The sequence below is a fragment of the Lissotriton vulgaris genome, chromosome 5, assembly GCF_964263255.1.
Source record: "Lissotriton vulgaris chromosome 5, aLisVul1.2, whole genome shotgun sequence".
Taxonomy (NCBI): domain Eukaryota; kingdom Metazoa; phylum Chordata; class Amphibia; order Caudata; family Salamandridae; genus Lissotriton; species Lissotriton vulgaris.
The window spans coordinates 1,140,876,710-1,140,904,431 of record NC_141693.1 but is presented as its reverse complement, the minus strand read 5'-3'; the positions used below and the strand labels follow the sequence as shown (position 1 = coordinate 1,140,904,431).

Below are 27,722 nucleotides of genomic sequence, written 5' to 3'. Positions count from 1 at the left end.
GTATTACAGAATTATCAGCTTGCATGATCTTTGAGGTGACTGAGTTAATTGCAGCCGCACTAACTTCGAGTTGGAGGGAGTTCATTTTTGTTGTGAAAATGAGGAGAATTCTTCACTGCTCAGCTGTGATTTCGATGTTAAGAGTGAGGATTTGGGGAATTTGTTAGATTGTTGTGGTAGAATTCCAAAGAGTCTCTTTGGTCTATTCTTAGCCTTATCTAGTTCTGATCTGAAAAAGTCTTTTTTTGATTATAGAATGCTTTTATTGTAGGAGTTTCTAGATTTCCGGGAAGTTTAACATGGTGGGGGGAAGGATGTTGTCTCCATTTCCGTTACATTGATCTAAGTTTGCGTCTCTCTTCATTCAGGGCTCCGCTGAACCATGGGTTTTGTCTTTGTCCAGGATTCTTTTTAGTATTGGTGGAGCGGCTTGGTTCAAGACTTTGATCATCAAGGAGTTATAGTGGGCAGTGAGGTAATTGACATCTAACATGTTATTGGGGGAGTGAGAACTTTCTCACATTGAGAGACTAGGTTGTTCCAATCTATGTTTCTTGTGTCTCTTATTGCAAAAGTTTTCTTTTTCGCTGAGGGAATTTGGAAGGTGATAAAGTGATGGTCTGACCAGTCACAAGGTGTAACCGAGAGAGAATCAATCATGTTTTGTTTAGAGATGTTCCAGTCTAGGTAGAAGAAGGTTCATCATCCTGTGTGAATACATGAATTTATTGAAATTCCAGAAGAGGTTTGGCTGTTTCTTCTAGGAGTGTTGTACGCCGAGTTCCTTAGCTCCTCATACTCTATCTTTGTTGTATTAGCTACCTGTTCTGTTTCTGTTCTGCATGTGTAATATATTCACATGAAGTTCCACCTGCTATTGCTGTCTGTCCTTGCTCTTTGTGCTAGAAAAGATTGAACTGCTGCTGTACATGTTGCACTTTTATTGTGTTTTCAAGCTCAGGATAACACTTTTTCCCCACACTAAAAAAATATTCACATTGTTAATGCCAGTGTTTAATTTGTGCCAGTGGTTTACGGTGCTTACCACTGGCACTTATTTTTTAGGGCTGGATCTACACGTGATAACAGCTCACTATGTTCACACGGTCTCCCCGGTGAAGAGCTGATATCGCATGGTAAATCCATGCCTGGGTTTCAGTGTTGCCTGATTGGGCTGGATTTGTGGGTAAAATATTTAAATTTGGATGCCGTGGATGCCCGCGTTATGAGGTACTCAGATTGCACGCACACACCCCCAGAAACTGCTTGAGTGAGGTCCCTGCCTCGGCCTAACTAACAGCAATCAGAGCTCTAGTGCGCAACCAATGACTGCTTGAAAATGGAGTATTAGCCCAGGCCCTGTCCCTCAGTACAGAATCGTCAAGTGTTTCCTCCTGAGTCGGAACAATGCAGATATGTGTCCCAACTTTTTGCCCGCCCCAGCGCACTGCGCAGCTGCAGCTCTAGTCAGTCAACTCAAGAAGCAAGCAGCGTGTTAAACAGCAGCAGGCCTATAATTAAATGTTTTTAAACTGAAAGGCAGTAAGTAATGATTTAATTTTTGTAACATGCACAAGTATATCTTGTTTAATGGTTGAGGTGCCCGCCCGAAAAAGTGTAACCTCTCATTTCTTGCACTTGTTTTTATGTAAAAGTAGAGTAAGTTCATTTGCAAATTCCACTGCAGATGACCTGCCCAACAATCCTGATTGCTGGCCTACCCGAACGAATATAAATAATGTGTCTACGTGGTGTTTCTACAGCAACCAGGTTTCCAGCTGCGTACCCTCTTTCATTTCTTGATCCACACCGTTTTGTGTTCTTTCTTACTGTATATTGCAGAGATCTGAAAAAAGCTCACCGAGCAGAGAGCTAGGGCTTTGTAAATATAAAGAGAAAGTGAAAACAATGGTAATAGGGAATGAGGAGGACGAATTTGCTTGAAACATGGATGCTGCAGATTGCATTATTTGTAATATAAGGATGTAATTACTAAATGATAAACCCAGTCATAATTGCAGTTAAGGTTTGAACTATGTTCTTAACAGAATTACATTACATTGTATTAAACAATAGTACAATTCACACATTTGGCAGTCGAGAGTTATGTTATGTTATGTTATAAAGTTTTATAGAGCGCGCAGCTGCCCCAGCAAAGGGGCGTCCCGGCACTAAACTCCAGAACAGAACAAGAACCATGAGCGAAGTAGTGAATGAGCATCTCCAGCAAAAATTTACAGATTGCAATCAAGTATTTCAAAAATGTGTCGCAGCTCATTACAAGGCAAATTTAATAAATTCTACACACAATAAAGTCCACTTTGTGATCAGGATATAGGCTTTAGAATGAAAAAACTACAGCTTTACAGAGACAGGTGTAGTATAGTTATCAAGGAAGTGGTTTCCCCAGCAATGACAACCATGTTAAAAGTGTTTCTCAAACTATTCTCATGGCTTATTCACCAGTTCTGAATTTTGGAAAGGTGGGGAGCTGGGTTGATCACAAACATCTGATCGAATGAGCCTACCTTTTTTCATGGTCCCCACCACTTACAGTGCTCAGAGGCATGGCTAAGGTGTTCATACAGTTCAATACGTGGTCCATGTATAGGGGATTTGAATGATTTCTTGTAACTTGCTAGACAGAACTCTCACTTGGATTTTCTTTAACATCCCATTGTGTCCTGGGATCTGTAATCTTGGTTTGCTTTAAATATACCCATTGTACTAAAACAAGATTATACAGTTTACTAAAACAGAAGCACATGACTGGATTAGCTTTTATCTAATGAAGTGGAGACATCAAGTAAATACACAACAACGTCCCTTTAGATGGATTGTTAGCAAAACCAGTAAAGTACCTTGGTTTCCATGGGTGACTTTAACCTGTGATTAAGGCAAACCATCAATTGATCTGAACATCAACTTTTGCTCCATACAACACCATGTCATGAGCATCATTGTTTATTTTTAACCAGCATTCCACCGAATCAAAGAGGGCATCAATATTCTTCACAAAAATGTTTTTAATGGCAAAACAATAAATAACTTTCCGCCTTCATTCCTGTGTATCCGCCCCTTCTTTACTTTGCCTGTCCATCCACTCTTGTCTACACGTCTTTCTTTGCCAGCTCAACTTTCCCCAGCTTCCATTTTTTCCAACATATGTACTCTATTTCCCTCTTTTTAGATCCTCTTCCTTTTTCTACCAGATGTCTTTATCTCTCTCTTTTGCTTGCACCCTCCATAGCACTTGCTTTGTCTTCATCCATCTCATTACCTCAATGTCTTTCTCTTCTTCATGTTTGTCTCTCTCTTTCATGCTCTGTCTTCTTCTCTCTCTCTTGTTCGCTATCACTATTCACATTCTATGCTTCCAGCTCATTCGGCCTCCACTTATTCTGTCTGCTTTTTTTCATTCCATCCCTTTCTGACTCCCTTTAATTCAGTTTCCCTCCTTTCATTTGGCTTCCTCTTTTGCTTTTTGCTTTGCAGCACACATCTGTGTATCCTCTTACATTAGTTGTACTTTCAGGTAACCTTTCTGGTGCACATGCTGTTGAAGATCTTTCAGCGGCACTACACTACAGAGTCAGAAACCCTAGGCCTACCCAGCAGTGGAGACGTTTTAAGGCATGGGCAAAGTGGGCTCTGGCGCAGGGTCCCAGGCCTTTCAGGGGCCTCCTTATAAAGCCAGATCTGTTCTGCTGAGAGTCTTGCCCTGATTACCTTGAATCATTCTTAAACATATTGTTTTAAATACCATTTCCCTTTTTAATGTGGGTGATATGTGAGAGTCTATTATGGACATTTTGCAGAGCCATGCTGTGTTTATGTTTCATGTAACTTCCATAATAAAAGTTTCTTTTAGACCAAAACAGCACCTCTCAAATGAGAAATTGGAGGGCGTCACAGAGATTATTTGCAGCAATATTGGTGCGCTGATGTTGTATTAAATATTGAAAACGCAAGTTATTATAGTGAATATTAGATGAAAACACATTTAAAATGTGGACGAGTGTTCCTTGATCACATAACGTGCATATGCCTGAAGCCTGCACTAATGGGCACTCATTGTCCACAAAATATGCATTTGCTAACGGTTTGAAGCACTGGGCAAATATCAGCTGGCCATATAATATGACTATGCCAGAGGCTTGTATTAGTGGGAAAATATCAACTGCCCACATGATGTACATATGCAGAGAATTTCACAACGTGCCATATATAATAGGCCAACTAAACAGAAGCCTGCACATGTGAACATATCTGACTTGGGTATGTGAGGTTTGCACCCCTCCATTATATGCGCTGTAAGGCTGAAGTTATCTGCACATCTGAAAAGTGTCATTTTCAGATATATTATAAACAAATAAGGAGAGTAAAGGGATTTTATCCACCTGAGTGGTCGGGAGAGTACTCCTAATCCCCTGGAAAAGGTAAATGTATAACAAAAAGGAGGAGTACCACCATGTACTACGCTCAAGGAGCGATTTTGGTGGGATAGAGTCCTAATGAGTATAAAGAAGAAGTCCTTTGTTTTTAAGGAACCCCTCACTCACCGACCTGGTCGGTGACATGCTTCATCATCGGGGCCACCTTGACAGCCGAGTGCCATCAAGGTGTGCTACGACACCTGGAATACAGTGGAGCGGGTATGTGAGTGATGAATGCAAAAAAAGAAGTAAGTGAGTTACAAAATTGTCCTGGTATGGCTTATGTGTGAAAATGTTATTCTTAAGTCTACTGGACAATAGTAAAAACAGTGTATGTGTCGATACAGTAAAGGTTTTAAATTGACCAGATGTATCTATAATATGTGTGCAAGGTTTACATGTTTCAAGCCAGATGGAAATTCCCGGCTTTTCTTCAGGACCAAAAGAAGGAAATGGGTGGTCAGGGTACACTAACACCCTGCCATACCTGCAATCCTTCGTTCCCTGGTAAAAAATTGTTTTTCAGGGCAAAAAAACAAAGTAACCCAAAAAGTGGTTACAAAAAGGTAAAAAACCTGTGAAAGAAAGAGAGAGTATAAGTCTCTGTTAGACCTGACATCATTGGCTTGAGTCTATCCTCCATTCGTTCTGTTTTGCCTCTACTGTTTTACGATGCTTTTGCTGGTATATGCTTTGGGCGCCGTGTCACTGCTGATCAGTGCCATAGCGCAAGTGCTCCCTATGTTAAATTGATGTATCTATTGTATCCATGTTTGGCTTATTTGGTTTACTATCAGTCCCTCGTCTAGTGCACCCAGAGTGCCGGGGCTTGTAAACGCAAATGCCGCTCGTGGGCTTGCAGCACGTGTTGTGCCACCCACAGGAGCGGCCTCGTAAAAGAATGTCTACGGGTCGGTCATTGCGAGACCCACGTGCAGCCTCGTGCTGTCACGCCGGCTGCGCAAGTATACCTACTTGCCAGCCCCCCAAACCTTCCCTTGGCTTCATGTTAGTCGCCCCTATGGTAGGCCTTCGGGCAGGGTGCATTGTAAGTCTGAGGTAGGACACGCCTGACCAAGTTGGCATGTCCTGATAGTGAATTACCGCCATCTGGGTCCTTCACTATTGCGAGGTAGCCTGCTCTCCATTGATTAGAATGGGCCGCCGGGATTATTAGTACTATGATCCTCGCTGGCTCGGAGAGCATGGTGCAAGGTCGAGTTTGGTATCCCTGAACTCGGGGTTTAATTACGCATCCGTTGGTGTGGATGGTTTTTGGACTCTGGGTTCGAAAATAGCACTTTTAGAAGGTGTCTATTTTCTTGTCTAACCATATCTGGTTTCTGCTGGTTTTGCGTGTGTGTGACAGGAGCTGGGTGGCTCCACAGGTCTGGATGAGTCAGTGTGGGATGAGTGGGACATTTACGTTGAGAGTAGGGGGAGAGTAGTTGTTGATAGCCTGCCTTGCCTGATACAATGCCGGCTCCACCTCCTGCCAAGCGGCTGATGGCTCTGTGCCTGCCATGGACAATCCTAGCCCCACCTCCGGCCAGGAGGCCGATAGCTCTGCTCCTGCCAGTGTCAATGCTGGCTCCACCTCCTGCTGGGCGTCTGAGGACCCAGCCCTGCTCAGTGAATAGGCCAGGTGCTTCTGCCTGGCTCCACCCACAACGGACCCAGGATGTTGGGAAACCCCCGGCATGGACAAAGGGATCAAAGACGAAAAGGGGTATAAGAGTAGGACCCCTGAACTAAGAAATCAGATCACTTCTGACAAGGAACCCTGTAACCAAGGACAAGAGGCCTGCTGATCTAAGGACTGCCTACCCCTTCTGCCAAGTGTGCTGTTGTTGGGGGAATCCTACAGTGCTTCTTTATTTTTGCCAAGGAACCAGGAGAGAGGAACTTTGTGTGTACTCTCACGCTTCCTAAGAAAATCTCCAAGGACTGGAAGAGTGCCAATCTCCTGCTGAAGTCACAGGGCTAAAGGACTTCATCTGCTTAAAGTGCTATCAGCTGGAACCGTGAGTCCAGCACCTCCGAAAGAGCCAGCAATCACGACGACCGAACGCTGGGCCCGACCGACGCCAGCAGCAACGCCAGTGAGTGGGAGTACGGCTCTAGCTCCAGAGGACCTCGTGTCTGCACCGCTGCTGATTGCATCCACTGTGTGCCCTTCGACGCAGTGAGCGCTGCTCACTCTGTGCAACCGCGTCATCGCTGACGCCTGCTGAGGCCTGATCGACACCGAAGACGCGACGCTGGATTGCTCGACGCCGCTGATCCTCGTGTGCTTCATTTTCCTAAAGGTACTGTGTGTTGAGAGTCCGTGTGACTCCAGGCTCGACGTAGCGCTCCTCGCGGTCGACGCCGAACCTGTGGATTAACTTTGCCTCGACGTCGTGTAGCTCCCGTGTGAGTTACCCTGTTGCTAAGAACTGTGTTTCCAAGAAGAAGATTTGCTTGATACTAAACTTTGTGCTAAAGAAGAAACTACCTTTGAACTATCCTTTTTCCCTTCCCCACATATTTATTCCGATTGTGTACAGTTTTGCCGTTATTTGGTCTTGTGCTAAACCTTATATAAAAATACTTATTTTTATAATACTACGGTGTCGTGTCCATTTGTAGTGTATTCACTGTATTACTGTATGTGGTCATAATTGCTTAACGCACAGCCTCTGAGATAAGCCTGTTCTGCTCTGCCAAGCTACCAAGGGGGTGAGCAGGGGTTATCGAAGGGTGTGATCCCCTTGCCCTGACTAGAAAAGGAGTGTCCCTATTTGTCAGAAGTACATACCTCTGCCAACTAGAGACAGCCGGTTCTAACAGTCTCCAAAACTAGTTACAAGCCTGTAACGTAGTGCAGTGGCTGGAACCGCTCTTTCTGACTTGGGTATGTGAGGTTTGCACCCCTCCATTATATGCGCTGTAAGGCTGAAGTTATCTGCACATCTGAAAAGTGTCATTTTCAGATAACCTACTACAGCATTACATACTGTGCATATACAAAGGGTATGAATTGTATACTATGGGTATACCTGTGGCATCACATTTTTCATGAGCCTATGATATATGCACATTTTGGAGACCTGATATATGCATATAAACAGAGGTTTTAGATGTCAGTACTAGGCATATATACAGCATATATACAGCACTGAATGATTTGCATAAATCAGTTACAGGCAGTGCATATGCCAGAGAGGTGCATATGGTGCATCTAGAAAAGTCCAGTATGTCCTTCATGTGGTAGATGCCGTCATAATGGGCTTGTATCTCTCAGCTCTATAATATCATATATTCGTTGGTAACAAGATGTACATATCTCAGTGGAATGCAAATTCCCCAAATTCTCAGAGCAAAATATTTGAGAGGTGTGTAAGGTGTGGTACTCTCTTCTACTAATAGACTGGTCCGCGACAGTTTAGTGTGTTATTTGAAATCAAGCCAGGCGAGACTCAAAACACAACGGAAGTAGATAGTAACTCCAGCATAACTTTAGAGTCAGGCTTTCATGGTCAGAAAAAGTTCATTATCTTCGGTTCCAAAAGTTATGACATCTAATTTCTTTTGTGGGTTTGTCTTGATTTTATTAACAATGTGTTTTTCTGAAATTCAGATCGGGTATTACATCTGGCCTTCAGTGCCAGTGCCAGTTAAGGATGTGGGTGGAGCCAATAGAGTAAGTTGTTTGAGCCAGTGGAGTAGTGGGTGGAGCCGAGAGAAATGGGTGTGGTCTCCTATACAAATTTGAGCACCTGTTCTTAATATTTTACAAATTAAGAACTAGTTAATGCTCATTTTAATGCATGATGTGACATAAAGAGTAAACCCTCACAAACTATATAAGTTTAAATTTGGTTTTACACATGAAACAAGCTGTTTATGAATTTGACTAGACAATTCCATAAAGTTTTAAAACAGCTTGCAAGGAACCCAATATCATGTAAAACACCTTTGCCCACTTTTGGCATTTTAGTGAACCACAAGGTCGGACAAGTACAAAAAAAGCCCTAGCACCAAAATGAAAGTGGCCCCCATTAGCAAACTAGATACCTAAAAAAGTACCTCACATTTTAAATCAGGCACTTTTTGATCTTGTAAAGACACACTGTATGGGTATTTTGCAAGATTTGGGAGACTGCATGCACTTGTTTTTGCTGCAGGCGATGTTTGTGGTAATATCAGGGAAATCATCAGTAAAATCTGGCCCACTTGACCATAAAACTGACGCAGGAACTGCTAAATAAACTGGCCCACACACTAGTCTGTCAGACCAGCCCATTAGGCACTGCCTGATTGCCCTATAGTCCAGTCCAACAATGGTCAACAGCACTTTGCATTCTGAGGTTTGGAGCACAGAATGATAGTGTTAAAAGCAAACCGCAAGCCCCACAATGTGACATGCTGTTGACTGAAAAGCTAGGAATAACTAGTGTTATCATATGTTATAGAAGGACTTGGCAGATTTCTGAAATGCAAAATAAAATGTAGTTCCTGACTTTTCTCTTTTCGTGTGGGCAATTAAGGGATAAACAGCCCAGTGCGTGAATGGGCAGGGATAAGGTTCCAAATACAGAGCAAGCATCTCATTGTTAAGGGGCTAACAACAACACTCCTTGGAAAAACAAACTGCATGGTAAAAATAAATAATTCACCAGAACTATGCAAGCAGTAGCAACCACACCAATCTGAAGAGACAATGAGAAAGGAAAATAATGTGCCAGCAGCCTTGTTCCCGGCCGAGCCCAACCTCTACTTGGAGGTTTGTGTGATTTTGGTGGAGCACCTGCAACACCTCTGTGATGCGCTCTGCCTTCAATAGGTGCAGCATGCACTGCGCTGCATCAACTGTGAGTCAGTGGAGTCGTTTTGGGCTTGTTTCTACTTTTTACCCAAGTAGAAAATGTTCACACAAAAAGTATGAATGAGATAACAAATCCCAGTTCACATATATACAGGGACCAATTACCTACAGAGGCCAGCGTTGGACTTTTGCAGCCTGTGACACTAGAGCTGAAAGCCTCCTTGCACAGTGCCAAGATTAGTGGAGCCCCTGCCGTTCTAGGTTGCTCACAAATTTATTGTGGAGATCCTGTTCCCATCAAATCTTACAGCCTCAGCAGCCTGACCAAGCTGTGAATGTGTGCTTTATAAGTACCTTTTTAACTCACAATGCAGGGCTTGGTGCTATAAAGAAAGGGCTGGGTCTGAGGGCAGCCAACAACTCGAACAGCAATTCAAAGCAGTTTTACTGTCAGAAATCTCTGACATGTGACTGACTCTGCCCCAGACCCTTTAAGAGGAAGAGATACTAGCCAGCCTAGAAAAGTCCTGATTATTTGACTCACTCACCAAACAAGATATCGGTATGAGGGAGAAACACTTCTATAGCGTGCAGATGCGTGTGCAAATCTTTCGGTGGAACCCATCTTAAGAACCTGATTTGCTGTAAATCTTCAGGAAAATATGAAAGCTATAGCTGCTTTTTACAATTCTGTTTGGATGTATACATCTGTAATTTTGCTGGGTCAGTGTTCTAGAGCGGTGGTTCTTAACTGTTCCTTTTCCCCATAAATGTTATTGGCATTATTATCATATAGACTTTGTTTTACAGCCAATATCGAAGTATCTGTGTAGCCCCCCGACCTTCCCCTCCCAAACATTTACAGCCGTTGAACATATCTTTTTACCGTTCTCACATTTATCTAACTTTACACAGCAAAGGACTCCAAAAGGGGCAGAATAGGTTCTTAGTCGCCCATCATCCCCACCGGACTAATGTGCATATTCAGTACTGCATAATGTCCACATGAGTTTTGCCAACTGTAAACTCCCACCTTACCTCCTTCCTCCCCCTTCCGCTCCCAAACATTGAGTCATGGTTCCAATGTTACTATATACATGGTTATTATATCCCACTCCAAGACATGTCTACCTCTTAATTTCTCTCCTGTGATGCTCCCTCTCCTGTGACTACAGAGACCTGTGCTCCTGAATTGTGGTCATCCCTAAGGTCTACCATCATTTGAGACCATGCTCAAAGGTCCTCCTCCACTTTTTCGTCCTAATATACCCTCTGCCTTCGCATCCTTCCCACTGTTGCCCATTCGCACATATCTTGCATCCAGTCTCCAACCTGCGGGGGCCTGGGTCTGAGCCATGCGATGATAATGTGTCTTCTTGCTAATAGGAGCCCCAATGAGAGAAAGCTCCAACTTAATTTTCTACTTTTAGAGCTAGGTAGGAGCTCCAAAATTACTTGTTGGAGTTCTTTTGGTATCTCCCATTCTGTGGCTCTCCAAAGATGTGTTAGTACCTCGTCCCAATAGGGTCCAACATGGGGCATGTCCGAACCATATGAATGAAGTCCGCCACCTGTGCCTTACATCACAAGCATTCAGCACTTTGGCGGTGGTTCTTAACTTTTTACTACTGGGGACTCCCTCTTAATCAATACTGGAATCTGCGGCCCCCACTGAATCATTATTGGAATCCGGGGAGCCCTACTGAGTCATTACTGGACTCTGGACCCCCAGCCTAAACTATTTTGATAATTTGAACCGCAACTCAATACACAAAATATGGAAAGAAACATTCATCAAACAAATACACAATTGATGAAATATTCTATTTAATCCACAAACAAATATAAAAAATCCTTATTTAAATTTTAATAGGAAGGTTAGAGCTTTTCTAAACTTAGTTGAAGGCACCCATACTAGGAATCAAGCCATACTATAATCTGTTCCTATACACAGTTCGATGCACTTGCACTGCTCGCCTGAATCAATGTGAGAATTACGACTTAATTTTTAGCATCCGTTTACACATTTCTTCACATTTACAGATCATTTTACCTTTCGCTTCTTTATTTATATGCACCTTATTAATCTGTTAACGATATTTTATTTTCTAAGCTAACGCGGATCCCCCGAGTAGGCACTGGGGCCACCCAGGAGTCCCAGGTCTACATATTAAGAACTGCTGTTCTAGAGCTTTGTACCCTGAGTGAATTATCTCAGACCTCTGAAAGAAGGCTTGGATTCTGTCTCTCACACATGATCACAAGTCCTAAACCATAGACATATTCGTGTTTATTTGTTTATCATTTTGAAATGCGGTGTTAATGGAGAGGACAAGAGGTGTACATCGATCTGAACTGACACCTCTAAGAATTTTCCAGGATTCTGCTTGTCCAGAATTCCTCAGTGAAAGAAAGGGAAGATGGGAAAAAGCTTGCTAGATTTTCCAAAATGTTCAAAACATCCAAATGAGATACAGAGATACATTTTGATACAAGATATTTAAATATGAGAAGTTTAAATAGGGGTTATCCTTAAAATCTGGCATGGAACTCTCTACCAAAGAAAGACTGCTTGGATTCTTTTCAGGGTTACAACCATGAATGTCATTTAGGCGTTGCAGCTGTGACCACTGGCTTACCCTTTGTGACCCCTGGCACTGCCTTTGTGACTCCTGGCATTAGAGGTGGCAAACTTAGTGTAGTGGCAGGAACACATGGAAGGAACTTATGGACATCAATTGAGGCTCCACATTACGTGTTTTCAGTCAATTTTTTTTAATTACACTAATAGTGAAAAATATATTATTCTATTATATACTATTAGTTTAATTTTTAAAAATGGAGTACATTTAGGTGGAATATGACCCTATCTGGTAGCTGAGGTAAATTGATGCCCATGGTTACAACGTGTGCGTTATTGGTACAAGACCCTAAGCATTTCAAGGAAGCATTGGAATTGATTTTATGGAGTTCAACAGAAACAAATGCTCAGCATTAAGGTGCAAATGGGGGTTGTTATTTTGCCTACCTGGGCCGTATTACGTATTGGCATTGTAGAAAAGGTGCGCCGGGTACAAACAATGCCAATGCGCCCCATTATAGTGTATGCACTGCCTTGGGGGAAGCGCATTCATGTGAAAACATGGAGCAGCCGCTCCGTGATCACTGTGCATGCGGCACCCGCCTGCACTTTCAAAGGGCAATAGAGATCCCCTTGCAGGCGGGTGCTGTCAGTGACTGCACCCGCCTGCAAGGGGATGTCTGGGGGGGTCCATGCGACCCCTTTACCCATGCAGAGGGCTGCTTTCAGGGGGTACACTGACAGTGCGCCACCTTTTAAAAGGCGCACTATCAGTGCGCCTACTGAGGGCCCCTTTGATTCTGCGCCCACTTCTGTAATATGGCGTGGGCGCAGAGTCAAAGGAATTCTCTCATTTGCAGAGGGCACACCCCTATGCAAATAAGGGAACACCCTTTGTTGATAGTGCTGGGCTTTAAGTGCGCTATCGGTATTATAGAAGAGGACGCACAAGGGTGCAAATGCCCGTTGCACCCCCGGGACACTTATTGTAATACAGCCCCTTGCCCTTCTTGGGAGCTCATAATAGAGAAGCAAAAGCACTGACCATACCAGCCACACCCCCAGGGCACAAGTCCTAAAAAAAGAAGTGGTGGGACGCTCCAAGTTGGGTGGTGTCACCGGAAGTGACGTCACGACAGGAAGTGATATCACAAAATATGCTGGTCTCCGTCTGAAATGCGTGAAGACATACAAGATACAAGTAAAGGCATAATACTGCAATAAGTGGCAGTCACTCAAAACACAAGAACGCACTATACACAGGACCCATTCCTCGGATTACACGGTTATTACAGACTCGGGCCGTAGGCACTACGGGCATCTGTCGGGGTCCCTGGAAGTGACATGCTCGGCGTGTTGACAGCGCAGCTCCTGAAGCCTTGGCGCCTCGGCTATGCTCTGAGAAATGCTGGCAAGGGGAGGGCGCGAGGTGGAAGGGGAGATTAGTATGAGCCCCGGGCGCATTTGAAAGGCTATCATTCGCGCGCAGGTGCAGACTCGGCACCGGCTCCATCTTTTGGGCAGGGAGGACGGCGTCCACCCAGTAAAAACACGGTAAAATAAGTGGGGGGACGGCGTCCACTCGCGTGGTACCCGACTCGAGCCCTGCGCACCCCTATCAAGAGGTGAAGTTCCCATCAAAGTGTGGAGTGCTGAAGGCCACCCATTGCCTAACCGTCCACAGTTCATCTTCAGCAGATCTCTTCATTGAGGCAGACGTGCCTCTCAGCCAATCCGAGCTCAGGAAGCCTACAATCCAAGCTCATGAATAGGACTGCAGCGGTCAGCAGGGCCCCGGCTGGGCTGACGCCGCTGGTCTATTGTGGGGCACTTCTGCACAGTGGGCAGTGAAGCGTGCATGTTTCATGCAACACGGAAATGTTAGTTAGAAGCTGTTGATTAATAGCTAGGCAGTGGAACCATGAACGCCCCTAGCTAGCTGCCATTACAGCCTTGTTTTTTTTCTGATTCTTTTTTTCCTCGACGTTTTCATCCCACTTAACTTGGCGTCCTGTTAGCCCGCCTAATTTGCCTACTGTGTGGCGCCAGGTGTCCACATAACTGCGGCTTGGCCCTGGGCACGTTAACACACCCTTGGCATGTCACTTCGACTCTGTGTGTGCCTGAACTCCGCCATCTGCCAACACTGGCACTGCTTGCATTACAAACAGGCCACACACCATGACACCAAGGCTGCCCCTGGTGAAAACACAAGCCAACTCGTTTCCAACAGGTTCCACTGTTATGTTGGGGCGAATTTCTTTCAGCTAGGATTTTTCCTCCTCCGGTGGAATTTCGTTTGCGTTTTTAAGTCGTCATATGATGTCCAATTTCCAAAACCCATATGGCCATCTGTAATGGTCGAAAGGATTAAACAATGTATAAGTTATCACTGTGAAGACTTACAGATATTATCTTCATTGCTAGGTGAATAGCAACCATGGCATCACATGGGAAGAGCCCAGATCCTGGGGGCGTGACATCAAATTTTCCACTCTCACCTAGCCTTCGAAGCTCTTCACAGGACATTTAGAAAGGTTTTTAGCATTACATTACACATATTTCGAATCTGCCTGAAGGAAATTCTCACTTCATTTCACCAAGCAGGAATCTAGCAACAGGCTACAAAATAAGGAAGCTTACCCATATTGAGATTAAATTAAACTCACAATTCAAACAGCCAAAGCTCGGAAAAATATTTGATTATAAAAACATAGAAAAATTGCCTTTTCGAGCATTTAACCCACGTGTTTACTTACCCAGAATGCATTTCTTCATCTTAATAAACCTCACTGGAATGCATATCATTCCATCAAATATGGAGAATTGAAGTAATGATATGCATTTCAGGGAGGTCAACTGAGAATTTACACTGAAGAAACCTTTCAGCCAAGCAATAAGCCGTGTTCTTGTTCTAAAACATCTGCGTTTTCTGATTTCAACAAGAAATGTGACTTTAACTCCAAAAGACAGACTTTGGTAATGTCACTGGCTTCAGCTTGAACCTTGTCCTCACCCGTTTCAATGTTGTATTTTTTGGTTGCTGAGAATATATATTTGTCACAAGAATCTAAAGCACATCAGATATGATAGTAATGCTCCTGGCACAATGACACCAAATGTTGTCTCTAGTTCACTTCAAAATCTACCACAAACGTTTGACCAAATTAACTACCCTATACATTCATCATAAATTTGTGGGTAACAGGGATCAGCGGTATATCCACTAAACCAATCCATTGTTTTTCATTCACGATTCCCCATCAGACAGCGACACTTTAGTCATATAACACAACAAGTTGGCTTAGAAAGCTCTGATCAACCCATTCAAAAAATGTATCTCAAATTTGTTCTATTCATTTACTTTATTCAATTATTTGATATAACATTCATATATAAAGTCAAACACATCTCTCACATCACACAAACCTAAAACCTTCTTGTTATTCTTTGATTTCACCTTAAGGTCACAAAACACTTTCAAAATGTAACTGTCTTTTATATCTGTGCTTTGATATTCCGCCCACACCCAGCACCCATGCCAGGAGCCTCGGAATCATCATCAACAGCAAACTGGGGATGACCACATAAGTCAACGATATCACTGCATCCTGCTTACACACCCTGAAGAGACTGAAGAAGATCCTCATATAGCTCACAAGTCAAATCAGAAAAACTGTCACTCACGCTCTACTCACTAGCAAGTTGAACTACGAGATCATCCTCTACACGGTGATCCCAAGCAACCAGTCACCAGAACTCAGCAGTCAGACTCATCCTTAACCTCCCATATCGAACTCACATCACGCAACAAGGATATCATCATCTCCCAATACACAAACATGCTAATTTCAAACGATTCACACACACATTCAAGGCACTACACAACTTAGGCTCCACCTACCTGAACAGTCGATCTCTTTCCACCAACCACCTCTGTTCTACAGGACTCCTACTCACACACATCTCTCGCATACCAGAACTAAACCAGGAGGACAGACTTTTTCTTACATTGCTCCTAAAGCAAGGAACAAATTCCCACTTAACATCAGAGCCTCCTCTTCACTTCTTAAATTCTTCAAGATGCTGAAGACCTGGCTTTTCAATTAACTACATCGCTGCTGCAGCAATTCCCCTCCTGTGCTGCAGATCCTTTATTCCCATTGTTTCATGACGAGCTCAGCTCGTCATCAGCACAGCTCAACCGTGCCTCATGACGAGCTGAGCTCGTCATGAGCATCGAAGGGGTTAAGCAAGGTACTCTAAGCAGGGCTAGGCACACTCACCTACTCAGTGTGAGGATACCCTCCTCATGGGTGATAATGCATTTTATGAGGACTCTTTTATAGATCAACTGCCTAGATAGGGTACAGCAGCTTCTCACACCTCATATTTAAAAGTGTAATCAATTTGTGACATCAAATAGGAATTCTAATTGAATAAAGTACATTGAGATAACAAATATGAGAAAACAAATGATGGTATGTGTTGATAGAGCTCCCCATGCCAACTTGCATTTTAGTTAATTGTGAGCTAGAAAGGTTAAAGGCGTAGTGGGTGAGCAGCGTAGGGCATGTGTGTTCAGTTAATGATACAAGATAAATTGTCATCGATCCTATTCATATCAGAGCAGGTCCTTCTCCAATAGGAATAGCCTAGCCTGATAGGTCAGGCCAGGTCATCTCTGATCAGGAACGCAAGTAACACGACCTGTTTCAACTTAGTGGAGCCTCATCAGGTAGGCGCAGTTTGAGTCCTGTGGCACAAAGAACACAGGATCCACGTCTGAGTTTACCCATCACACTTAGTTTGTAGCTATAATACTTGCAAAAGTCTTACCCATAGGCAATCACTCGAGCTGCATTCCAGTCTCCAGTTCTTAAGTCGAGCTAAGGGTTGTCAGTGGGGTCACCAGCACTTATTTTTGGGGACCGGCACTTATTTCTTCTCATCAGACATTTCCCACAAACAAAAGAGGGAAAAATCACACAAAACGGCAAGACAGAAGAAGAGAAAGACAGAAAATCTGTCACCCCGGTAGGAAGTAAAAAACTGTAAGAGTGAGATATCCGGCCAGGGAGTGTGTGGCTGCGAATTAAAGAGATCTGCAGTGAATTCTGGTCTACACACCATTGGTATTCAGAGCACTGACATTCTATAGTGCCAGCTGCATGAGTCTGATCAGCACTTTGGGCATTGGCACTTATGATTTTACAAATAAAACAGTTCTAGTTTCCCTTCTTTTTTGCCACTATTCCACTTCAGCCAGGGCCTATCATATGCAAATCAGAGGTGGTCGTTCTCCAGTAGTAACATAATAGCTTGAAGTGCTAGGGCAGGGCCTCCCTGAACTGGAACATAAGCTACCCTAGGCAGATTACAGCCTGGTTGGGGTGAGTGGTGCTTTTTCTGGGCAGGAGCAGAAGAACTTTTTTTACTGAGTAGTAGAGAGTGTGCAGTTATTTATTTGTAGCTTTCTATAGAGCGGTCTCTGCCTCTTCAGAGGTCAGAGCTCATAAGATGTAACATAATTTCTTGTACACATCTGTTGCAAATGTTTACATTATCATGTCCACATCCACTGTTCTATTGATTTTGCATCGTAAAAATATAGATCCGTATTAACATTTATACACAGTTTTACATCTATCACTTTTGTGTGCATGTTATCTAATTTCTTTCATGATACAAGGTGGGGATCTGTGACTATATACCTGGGGCTCCGGAAACGGGGAGACGCTGTTGCTTCTTCGTGATGTTAATTGAGGAGCCTGGCTCACTTGCGCTTTTCAACCCACCAAGGGATAACTACTTAATTAAATGAATGGCACATAGAAGGGATTTAACCTCATGCGCGCTAGCCTAAGTCCGCTCGCACGCTGAGATTTGCGAAAATGCATGTTACGTGACGAGCTGGGCTCGTCATCAGCGTGCGAGGAGGCTACGCCATGACGAGCCCAGCTCGTGATCAGCGTGGAAGGGGTTAAAGAGGGATGTTTTCCTGCTTTAATCGTGCCTGAAAGATGCCGTTTTTTCATGAAGTCAAAAACTTCAAGAACATTTGCGAAGTGGACTGAACTCACCTGCCTGCTCCAAAAACGATTCCATGCAAACATCAGTGCTTGTGCAGACATTACCACCGAGGTAAAAAACATCTTTTGGATTACCAATTCACAATTGAGTAACATGCACAATGCACTATGGGAACGGTAGTGCTGATAAATGCAGTCACGTGATACACCTTACAAATTACGCCTGAGCGCACCTGGGCGCTTGTGTTCCTGTCCGTGATCAGGGCAACAAAGCTGAAACGTTGGGCAAAAAGGACACAGACGCTTTGAAAAGACTCTTGAAATAAAGAAACTTTCAAGGTATTGGGCCTCACATCGTTTTTCTTGCCAGTGTGGTGTTTGTGGGCAGCTCCGTGCCCATGTAGTGAGGCCACCCTGAATGGCCTGGGGCTCCGGCAACGGGTAGACGCTGTTGCTTCTTTATGATATATATATACATCATGCAGAAGCAATAGTTTGATCACTTTCCCTGCCTGTTTGTGAGCAGGGAAAGAGATGAAACCTCCGCTTCCGGTGGGTAGGAGCTGTTTGATTGTTCACGCCACCTGGAACAAGAGTGTTTGCATTGGCTTAGCGGGAACTGTTACAGCTACCGCCAAGCCAAAACAAACAGCAATGTCCCAGGGGTGTTCACCCCAGGACATAGCAGGAGCCGTCCCCGGTGGTGGCAGCCCCAAGGGCCATTTTTGGCTCCTGTAGGGGCGAGGCATGAGGCCCCTCTCCTTCAAGTTTCAAAGGCCTGTTCCAGGGAGGTGGTGGTCCCCGGGACTAAGAACGGCCCGGGAGGGGGGCAGCTCTGCGCCTCTCCCATTATTTTGGAAGTATTTGGCCCCGGGAAAGTGGTGGTCCCCAGTGTCAGGTGGTCCGCAAGCCCCTCCATTAACTGGTATTTAACCCCTGGGAGGTGGTGGTCCCCGCAGGTCAGGGGGAGCCGAAAGCCCCCCATTTCTATTTGTTTAGCCCTGGGGAGGTGGTGGCCCCCGGGCTAATAGAGCCTCTAGTCTGTAGCCCCCCCATTAACTGTTATTTAGCACCGGGTAGGTAGTAGTCCCTAGGGCTCCAGAGCCTCAGGAGGGGGGATCCTTGCGCACCATCTCCTTCTTTTAAACAATGCCCCTGGAACCTGGCCTAACCAGGTCGTTTCCCTAACCATGTGCGGGAGCCCGCGCTTGTTTTTATTTTTCAAACTTTTGGCAGATCCGCTGCGATTTTTGGCAATAAAACATGCTTTTTTTGCCCTGGTGGGGTCCCTCAGGGACACCAGAGCGTTGGTGTCAGGGTATTCTTACCCTGCCCCCTTTTCTTTGTTTAAGCTATTGTTGGTTGCCAACACTTCCTGGTTGAAGTGTTGGCAGCCAGTCAGATCTCAGCATGAGATCAAGAGGATATGCGGAGTGTTCGCGTCCCTAGATATCTAAATTAGTTATTTCTTTAATACCTCCCAAACTACTGAATGGATTTACACCAATTTACAAAAAGATTGCTTTTTGGACCAACAGCTACCTTTCTGCCAAATTTGGTGAAATTTCTCTGAGCAGTTCGGGCTGTAGTCATATCTAATATTCCTATGGGAATTTACATGGGAAAAACACTTTTTTACCCCTCCCTTTTCTCACCCATCCCCCCGCTTGACAAATCACCCAAAAACTTTGCAAGCACAACTAGATTCACTAGGACAATTTTTTGGGAAAATGTTGTAATTTCGTGAAGATTCGGTGAACGGCACCAAAGATATAGGTAAGTCACAAAACGCTTTTCCTATGAAAACTAGGACCTAACTATAACTAGTAGGTCATATATATATATGGCTCATTCACCGGGGCAACGTTTGTGGCATTAATTATCCATGAGCCCAGCTCACCAAGCATCCTGCAAGATTAAACACGGAGATTTGCCAAAAGAAAATCGAAAAGGAATGCTGGTAAGGGAGCAAGATGTCGTTTTTTCACTTGCTGGCTGTGGTAACGAGGGTGCTGCATATGAAAGCATTTAAAAAGACAGTTTCAAAACGAACTTGCAGTCACAGACAGTCCCTATTGTGAGACATTTGGCAGCATGTTGGTAAAGTGAACAATAAAGTTTTCACATGCTGCAGAGAAAATAAAGGACACACCTGCCTGTAATTGCACTCTGCGAGAAAGCCAAGCTGCAGTGTAAAACCACGAGGCAAGGAGGAAGCAGAGCTTTTACCCGTGATCAAGCCTCTCTTGGAGGAGAAACGCGTTGGGTTTATTTGGACCTGTACAGCTTTCATTATTAAAATAAAAGCACCTTTTGAACCAGCAGCAAGGTGTCAGTGTTCCCTACTTGAAAGACAAGTTTGGTTTTGTGAACATTTTCTACGAGGGAGCCCTGGAACCGTTGCACTGACCCGCCCTGCAGAGTCTGTGGCTCATTCACCGGGGCAACGTTTGTGGCATATATATATATATATATATATATATATATATATATATTCACTGGAAAAACAAAGGTTAGCGGGACCTTATAGTTAGGAAATAGAATTTAAAAAGCTTAGAAATTCACTGAAACAAACTAAGGTTACATGGACATTATAGTTAGGCTAAGATTTCACTTGCACATAATCATAGAAACTCAGCAGTTATAGTTACCTGAGCTAACTATAACTTATACCCCCACAATTCACTGCCTATGACCTCACATATCACATCAATCATGACATGGTCAGTGACATCACTCATGACAGCTCAAATTACATCACTGAGGAATTCATCATGTGAATGTGTTTTGTAAACGTTTCTGAGACTTAAAGATATATTCTAAGCTACAGCATAAGTTAACTTACTATTCTTTCTGTACTAGTAACTAGTCATACTATTTCTAATATATCTCATATGAGTGTCTGTGTGACTTTATCAGTGTGTGAATCAATGTCTGAGTGTCTGTATGGGTGTGCGAGTGGCTGTATGGATGTGTTAGTGGGAATGTGAGTGGCTGCATAGGTGTGTGAGTGGCTGTATGGGTGACTGAGTGGTCATGTAAGTGGCTGTATGGCTGAGGGAGAGGGTGTGTGAGTAGCTGTATGGGTGAGTAGCTGTTTGACTGTTTGTGCGTTTGTGTGTGGGTAAGTGAATGCATGAGTGGCCATATTGAGAGTGAATGTGTATGTAAGTAGCTGTAAGGGTGAGTGTGTGGTGTGTGAGTGGTTGTGTGAGTGATTGTATGGGTGAATGAGTGGCTATGCCAGTGGCTGTCTGGGTAAGTGAGTGGGTGTGTAAGTAGCTATATTGGTGAATGAGTGGCTCTAAGGGTATATAAGTGAGTGTGTAAGTGCCTGTATGTCTGTATGACTGGGTATGTGAGTGACTGTATTGGTGAGTGAGTGGGTGCATGAGTGTCTATATGGGTGAGCTTGTTGGTGTGTGAGTGGCTGTATGAGTTAGTGGATGGGAGAGTGGCTCTATGGATGAGTGATTGGTTGTGTGAGTACTGATATGGGTCTGTGAATGGGTATGTGAGGGGTTGTGTGGCCGTGGGAGCGAGTGTATGAGAAGTACAATGGGGGTGTGAATGGGTGTCTGAGTGAATCTGTGAATGATGTCATTGGTGATGTCATCAGTGTTGTCACTGACCATGTCATGAGTGATTTAATAAGTGAGGTCATAAGCAGTGCATTGTGGGGGTGTAAATTATAGTTAGCTCAGGTAACTATAACTGCTGAATTTGCATGGTTATGTATGAGTGAAATCTGAGCCTTACTAAAATGTTCCTGTAGCCTTTGTTTTTTTCAGTGAATTTCGAATTTTTTTTAAATTCTTTTTCCAAACTATAAAGTCCCTCGAACCTTTGTTTTTTTCAGTGAATGTCTAAGGTTTTTTTAATTCTATGTCCTAACTATAACGTCCCAGAAACCTTTTTTTTTTTAATAGGCCTGAGCATAAAATTCTGCTCCGCTTGCGGAGTTTGTGGAATTCGCCAACTCTGCGTTCCGTGGAGAAGGCAGAGTAACCGATAAATACTGCACTTTGCAACGGAGCGGAATTTTTTTGTGCCTTAGGTGAGTGTGATCAAGCGCTTGAGGGTGCAACCTATAGTGCGCCAGGAGGCCCCTATACAGAATGGTTGAGAAAGGGTTGGGCCTCCGAAGACATCTCGGCAATCCCTCTGTAGGAGACTTACTTGCAGCAACAATAGGGGCTCTTGGCCCCCAATGACCTTAAGCTACCGAGAGGACGTCATCCCCAACCAGTAATGCACCAGGAGGCCCCTTGCCAGAGTGGTTGAGAAAGAGTGTTGGGCCTCCGACAATGTCTCAGCAATCCAGCTGTGGGGGATTTACTTGTCACAACAATAGGGGTTCTTGGCACCCAACAACCTTTAGCAGCCAAGAGGACTTCATCCCCCAATCAGTAGTGTGCCAGGAGGCCCCTTTGCAGAGTGGTTGAGAAAGGGGGTGGGGCCTCCAATGACATCTCAGCAATCTGGCTCTGGGGGACTTACTTGTGCCAATAATTGGGGTTCTTGGACCACAACTAACCTCAACAGCCAAGGGAAATTCCTCCCCTAATCAGTGATGTGCAAGGAGGCCCCTTTGCAGAGTGGTTGAGAAATAGGGAGGTGCCTCTGATGATATTTCAGCAATCCAGCTGCGGGTTACTAACTTACCGCAACAATAGGGGTTCTTGGCCCCCAACGACCCTCAGCAGCCAATGGGACTTCATCCCCCAACCAGTAGTGTGCCAGCGGGGCCCTTTGCTGAGTGGTTGAGAAAGGGGCGGGCCTCTGATGTCATCTCAGCAATCCAGCTGTGGAGGACTTACTTGTGGCAACAATAGGGGTTCTTTGCCCCAATGACCATCAGCAGCCAAGGGAAGTTGATCTCCCAACCAGTAGTGCACACAGGTCTCCCCTCCATGGACATTTCTATACCTCGGGACCATCCCCTACCCGGGGCTTGTGTTTATAGCAATTCGGGGGGCATGCGCCCCCCCTGCCCCAGTCACCACCACCTCCCCAGGTCCTTTATTTTAAAAAATTGTGAGGGGGCTGCGTGGACCCCCTGAGCCCCAGGGACCACCACTTCCCCGAGGCCAAATGCATTTATTAAAGTGGGAGGGGGCTCGCGGCCCTCTCCCTGGCCACATACGGCCCTGGCGACCACATCCCCTGGGGCTTGGCCATAACTTAATGGGGAAGCGAGCCATGCAACCCTCCCTCCCCAGGCAGATTTCAGCCCCGGGAACCCTATCCCCCGAGCCTGTCCTTTAAAAGTATATATTTTAAATGGGTGAGGGGGGCCATGCGGCCTTCCTCCCCAGGCCAATTTCAACCCCTGGGACCCCTTCCCCAGATGCCCTGTCTTTAAAAATGCATATTTTTAGTAAGGGAGGGGGCCCGCGTGGCCCCCCTTCCAGGACGATTTCGGCCCAGGTGAACCCACCCTGGCTATGCCTCCTGGGTGCCCCAGTGCACACAGTTTGCAATGGGAATGTGGAGGCAGCCCAAAGGCCCCTGCAGTCGCAGCTTGCTCCCCGCTTCGTATGGGAGCCGAAATTGATCTGACAGACAGGGTGCTGCTGAAAGGCAGCCCCCGGTCTGCCAGAGCAATGTTTTCATCGGCTTCCCTGCACGCATATTTGCGTTAAGGAAAACAGATGAAAACTCCACTTCCTGCAAGCCGGAGTTGTTTGACAGCTCCTGCTTTGGCTTGCTACCTCCCGTGGATGGGCACCTCGAGAAGTAGCAGGACCCAACCCTGGGCCATTCACGGCTCAACGAAGTGCGGCCCCCCCGCCATTGTAGAATTTAGACCTGGGGAGGTGGTGATCCCTGGTGCCGGGAGTCCACAACAAACCCCCTATATTCATGTATTTCAGCCCCAGGGAGGTGGCGGGCCCCAAGTCTGCTGCGGGAGCCATGCACCCCTCGGTTTTCAGTAAATTGCCCTGAGGAAATGGCAGTCCCTGGGGCTACAAGGGGGGGCCACATGGGACCCTCCGCATTCTTTTAGCACAGTTTGCCATGGGGAGGTGGCTGTCCAGAGGCATGGGGAGGCCCAGCGGGCCCATCTGCATTCACTTTTTTCGCGTGCCCCTGGGAGATGGTGCACCCCGGGGCTGCTGGGAGGCCATGCAGGCCTCCCCACATTTATTTAAACAGATTTGCCCCAGGGAGGTGGTGATCCCCAGGGAGCAAGCGGGCCAGCCCGCATAAATATTTTCAAGAGTCCCAGAGTGGTGGCAGTCCCCAAGGCTGTTGGGGGGCTGCACTGGCTCCCTTCATTCATGTATACAGATTTGCCCTGGAATGTGGAGGTTCCTGGGCTTTCTAAAACCCTAGGAGGGGGGCACATGCGACTCCCTACGATTTTTAAAGTATGGCCCTGGACCTACCACATCTGGATGTATGTCGTTACTACGCATGCTTTTACAACGCATGCCTTTACCACGCAGGTTTTACAACGCGCTGGATAGTGCATAGTTTAATTTACTATTCCAACTCCAGTCCCCGTGGGTAGTAGGGAAGGTTTTGGATAGTAAATTAAACTATTCCTTATCCTACAGCGCCCCCCAGTGCAAGTCGTTGTAACGACTTGCGTTGTAAAAGTTGCGTGGTAAAGGTACTGCGAGGTACAAGTTGCGTTGTAAACGCTGTTCCCCCCACATCCAGGTGCTATAATGAAAACAAGCGCGGGAGACATTGATTGTTTTTTTTTATGTTACTGTGGATTTGTGACCCTGCTGCGCAATAAAAATGTTTTAAAACATTTTTTGCCGCCCCACCCCGGAGGCCTAGAGGGTCAGGGTATTCCCACCCTGCCCCTTCTCTATTTTTCATTTTTTGTGGGACTCAACAGAAGCTGAGTCCCAAGAGATGGCTGCTAAAACTTCCTGGTTGAAAAGTTGGCAGCCAATCAGGTCTCAGCACAAGATCGGCAGAATTTGTGGGCCTTCATGTCCCTATATATACAAATTGTTTTTTCTCTTACTATCTCAAAAACTACTGAATACATTTACTCCAATTTACAAAAAGGTCGCTTTCTGGGCCAACAACTACCTTTTTGCCAAATCTACTGTAATTCTGTTCAGCAGTTAGAGCTGTAGTTGTGTCTAAACTTCCTATGGAAAATTGCATGGGGAAAAGTAGCCCCTACTTGACGAATCACCTCAAAACTTTCAAGACAGCATCTGATTTGAGTGTCATACTAGTTTTGAAAAATGTTCAAGGATTCATCAAATGGGACCAAAGTTATTGGCAAAACAAAAAACGCTCTTCCAATGGAAACTAGGTCCTAACGGTAGGTAATACATATACATATATACATGTATGTATATATATATATATATATGGGTTTACCTTACCTTGCACTCTCAGCCAATCAGCTCCTCCTGTAGTTTGTTCAAGTGGTCTCATTCTGTATTATTGCTCGAAATGTTTTTAGCATGTGCTGGGCACCACCAGAAGGACAGGTTTACCTGGGATAGAATGTGTGCACCCAGCATTGCTATCCCTGGTCCTTGGTGGATGTGAGGACACCTGTTAGCTCATTATTTCTTTTGCACAAGTTTATTGATTACACAAGTTGGGTCAGCTTATGGGTGGTCCAGGTGTCAGCTGTGAGTTCATCAAACAGCTGACATCCATCATGGGAAAGCTTGAGATGTCCTGCTGGTGGCATCTGCCAAGATCACCAAAGAGGTCTAGTGCTGATAGGTGACCCCTCCTAAGAACCTCTGTGGCCTTACTCGCCCCCTCCTGACACACTGGGACAATAAACAGCGGCACGAGCAGCCCCTCTTCCCTACAGTGGCCTCCTGCGCACAACTACCATCCGATGTGGCTGAGGAGCAACACAGGGATGCTGTCCATGTCGCACCACGTGTGATGGTGCCAGCTGCCCCTCGGCTGGGGGCAGAGTAAGACACGTTTGCAAGGTTTTGAGCAAAGGAGCCTTTGTTTGCAGGGTTAGTGGGTACCCTGTAGTGCTGCAAGAAGACAAGGGGCCCTTGCAGGGTTACTACGAGCAGAGAAGAGTGGCAAGGGTAATAGACCAGAAGGTTTGGCTTTGCTGGACCGGGCATCCTTCTTTGGAGGACGGGGGATACAGTCTGCGAGGATGTGTTTTTAGTAGCGCTCTGAAGTGGCGTTAGTGAAGAGTAGCGTTATACAAAACAATTTATAAATACGTGTGTTTTGTTTGGGGCAGATAAGTGTATCTTCTGGGCTAGGGACAAAAAGGGTACATTTTCCTGGGACATAACATAGGGGTACCTTTGATGAGAAGGGCAGTGGGCATTTCTGGAACAGGAAGAGTGAATTTGTTGGAGGGAGGGTCAAAGGGATATCTTTCTGGGAGAGGCAGGGGCACTTTTTCGAGGAGAGGGGGGGGGGGCAGAGATTACTTTTCATGAGGGGGCATAGGATTACTTGAGCTGCAGGCGAAACCCCAGCTACTTACATTTTTGCTGTGTGAAGGCAGCAGAGAGGTGCCAATGTAGAGGGGGGGCAGAGGTACTGGCGCATTTGCTGGTAGCAGAGCCTTTAATTCGAGGGAGGGGAGAGGACTTCCTCCGTCAGGCTAGAGAGCGCTGCCTCCCTTGGCTAGGAGAGAGCTTTGCCGGGCAGAGCAGGCAGGGCATGGAGAGGGGCGTCACTGCGAGGGAATGTGCCATGCCGCCCTGCTGAAGGAATGTAAGGTGGTGTCAGAGCAGGGCTGGGGCGAGGAATGCTGCATTTGTCTCAGCCCAGCAGCTGCCAGCCCCAGCAGCGGCGGCGGCGGCGCACTGCCGGGGCAGAGTCCAGCCCGGAGCTGCCATTTCTGTCAGCCGCATCCCGCAGCCGCAGCCAGCCCCGGCAGGGAGTGCCCGCACCGCACCCGCAAGGATTACCGCAGCTTTTATTTTTTGTGACGTGAAGCAGCATTTTCGGATCTCCGTCCTGCCATCGATTCCCCCTCACCTTGCTGGATAAACAGGAGCAGCACCGAGAGGGTCCCCGCCCCGCCCACAGGCGCGCCTGCAGCCACCGCCGAGTCCACCGCACGGCTGAGCCGGGAGCGCCGTCATGGTGAAGGAACAAGGTAAATGGCCAATATGGAGCCTTCGCCATGATTGCGGATCGATGATGCTGGCGCAGTTTCTAGCGTCTGGCTGTCACCATCGCGAGAGATGCTCTCATGCTCCCCGCGCTTTCTGCCTATTGCTGATAACCAGAAAAAGATGGGGGCGCGCGAGCCTGCTGCGGCATCCGCTCTCCTCCATTTAATCGCCCTATATCACCGACGTGTCTGACCGGCTGATTTGGGATATGTAAACGTTCTTATTTTCCGCTATTCGCCCTTAATGTTTGGTGTTGCGTTGTTCTTGGCGTTCCCAATTTGGGCTGGACGAGAGAATGGATGCAACGACATAGAGATAACGGCATGTGCCCAGGATCACGCAGTCGGGAAATGAGGGAGCCGGGAGCGGAATTCTGGTGTCCATGGGAGATCAAAGGGGGTGCCAGGCTGGCAGTGGGGTGCATGGCTTTGATGTTTAGGAACATTTTACGCGTTGAAAAGGCTCCCTTAAGCGGTGAGCATTACAATGCTTGTTTTCCCCCAAAATTGGGCTTAACGAGTAGAAGTAATTGCGACTGTGGTGAAATTCCCAAAATGTTTCCAGGCCTATCAAAGAACTATCATTTAAAGCAATTGGCAATATTTGGCTTGTTAGTATCGCCCAGTGCTTTAACTAGAAATATAGAAGTGCAGGTACCCAATATTTATAGTACCTGTTTGCTCCCGAGAAGTGCCGGTGTTCTCCCATTGAATGTACTGCAGCAGGGCTGAGAAGTGCAGGTAAAAAAGTGCAGGTACTCAGAAC

At 45.7% G+C, this 27,722-nt stretch overlaps 1 protein-coding gene across 17 annotated transcripts in view; it reads left to right on the top strand.

Annotated features, from left to right (window-relative positions):
* The window catches only part of ABLIM1 (actin binding LIM protein 1), an 899,845-nt gene that overhangs the window by 345,107 nt on the left and 527,016 nt on the right, over positions 1 to 27,722 (top strand). The window contains exon 1 of one of the 17 annotated variants that reach the window (XM_086922889.1): positions 26,479 to 26,938. The exons of the other annotated variants lie outside the window; for them this stretch is intronic. Within the exon in view, the coding sequence (XP_086779015.1) occupies positions 26,923 to 26,938 (16 nt within the window). The 5' untranslated portion in view covers positions 26,479 to 26,922. Of the gene's footprint in view, positions 1 to 26,478; positions 26,939 to 27,722 lie in introns of those variants that run through there. 17 annotated transcript variants of the gene reach the window in all.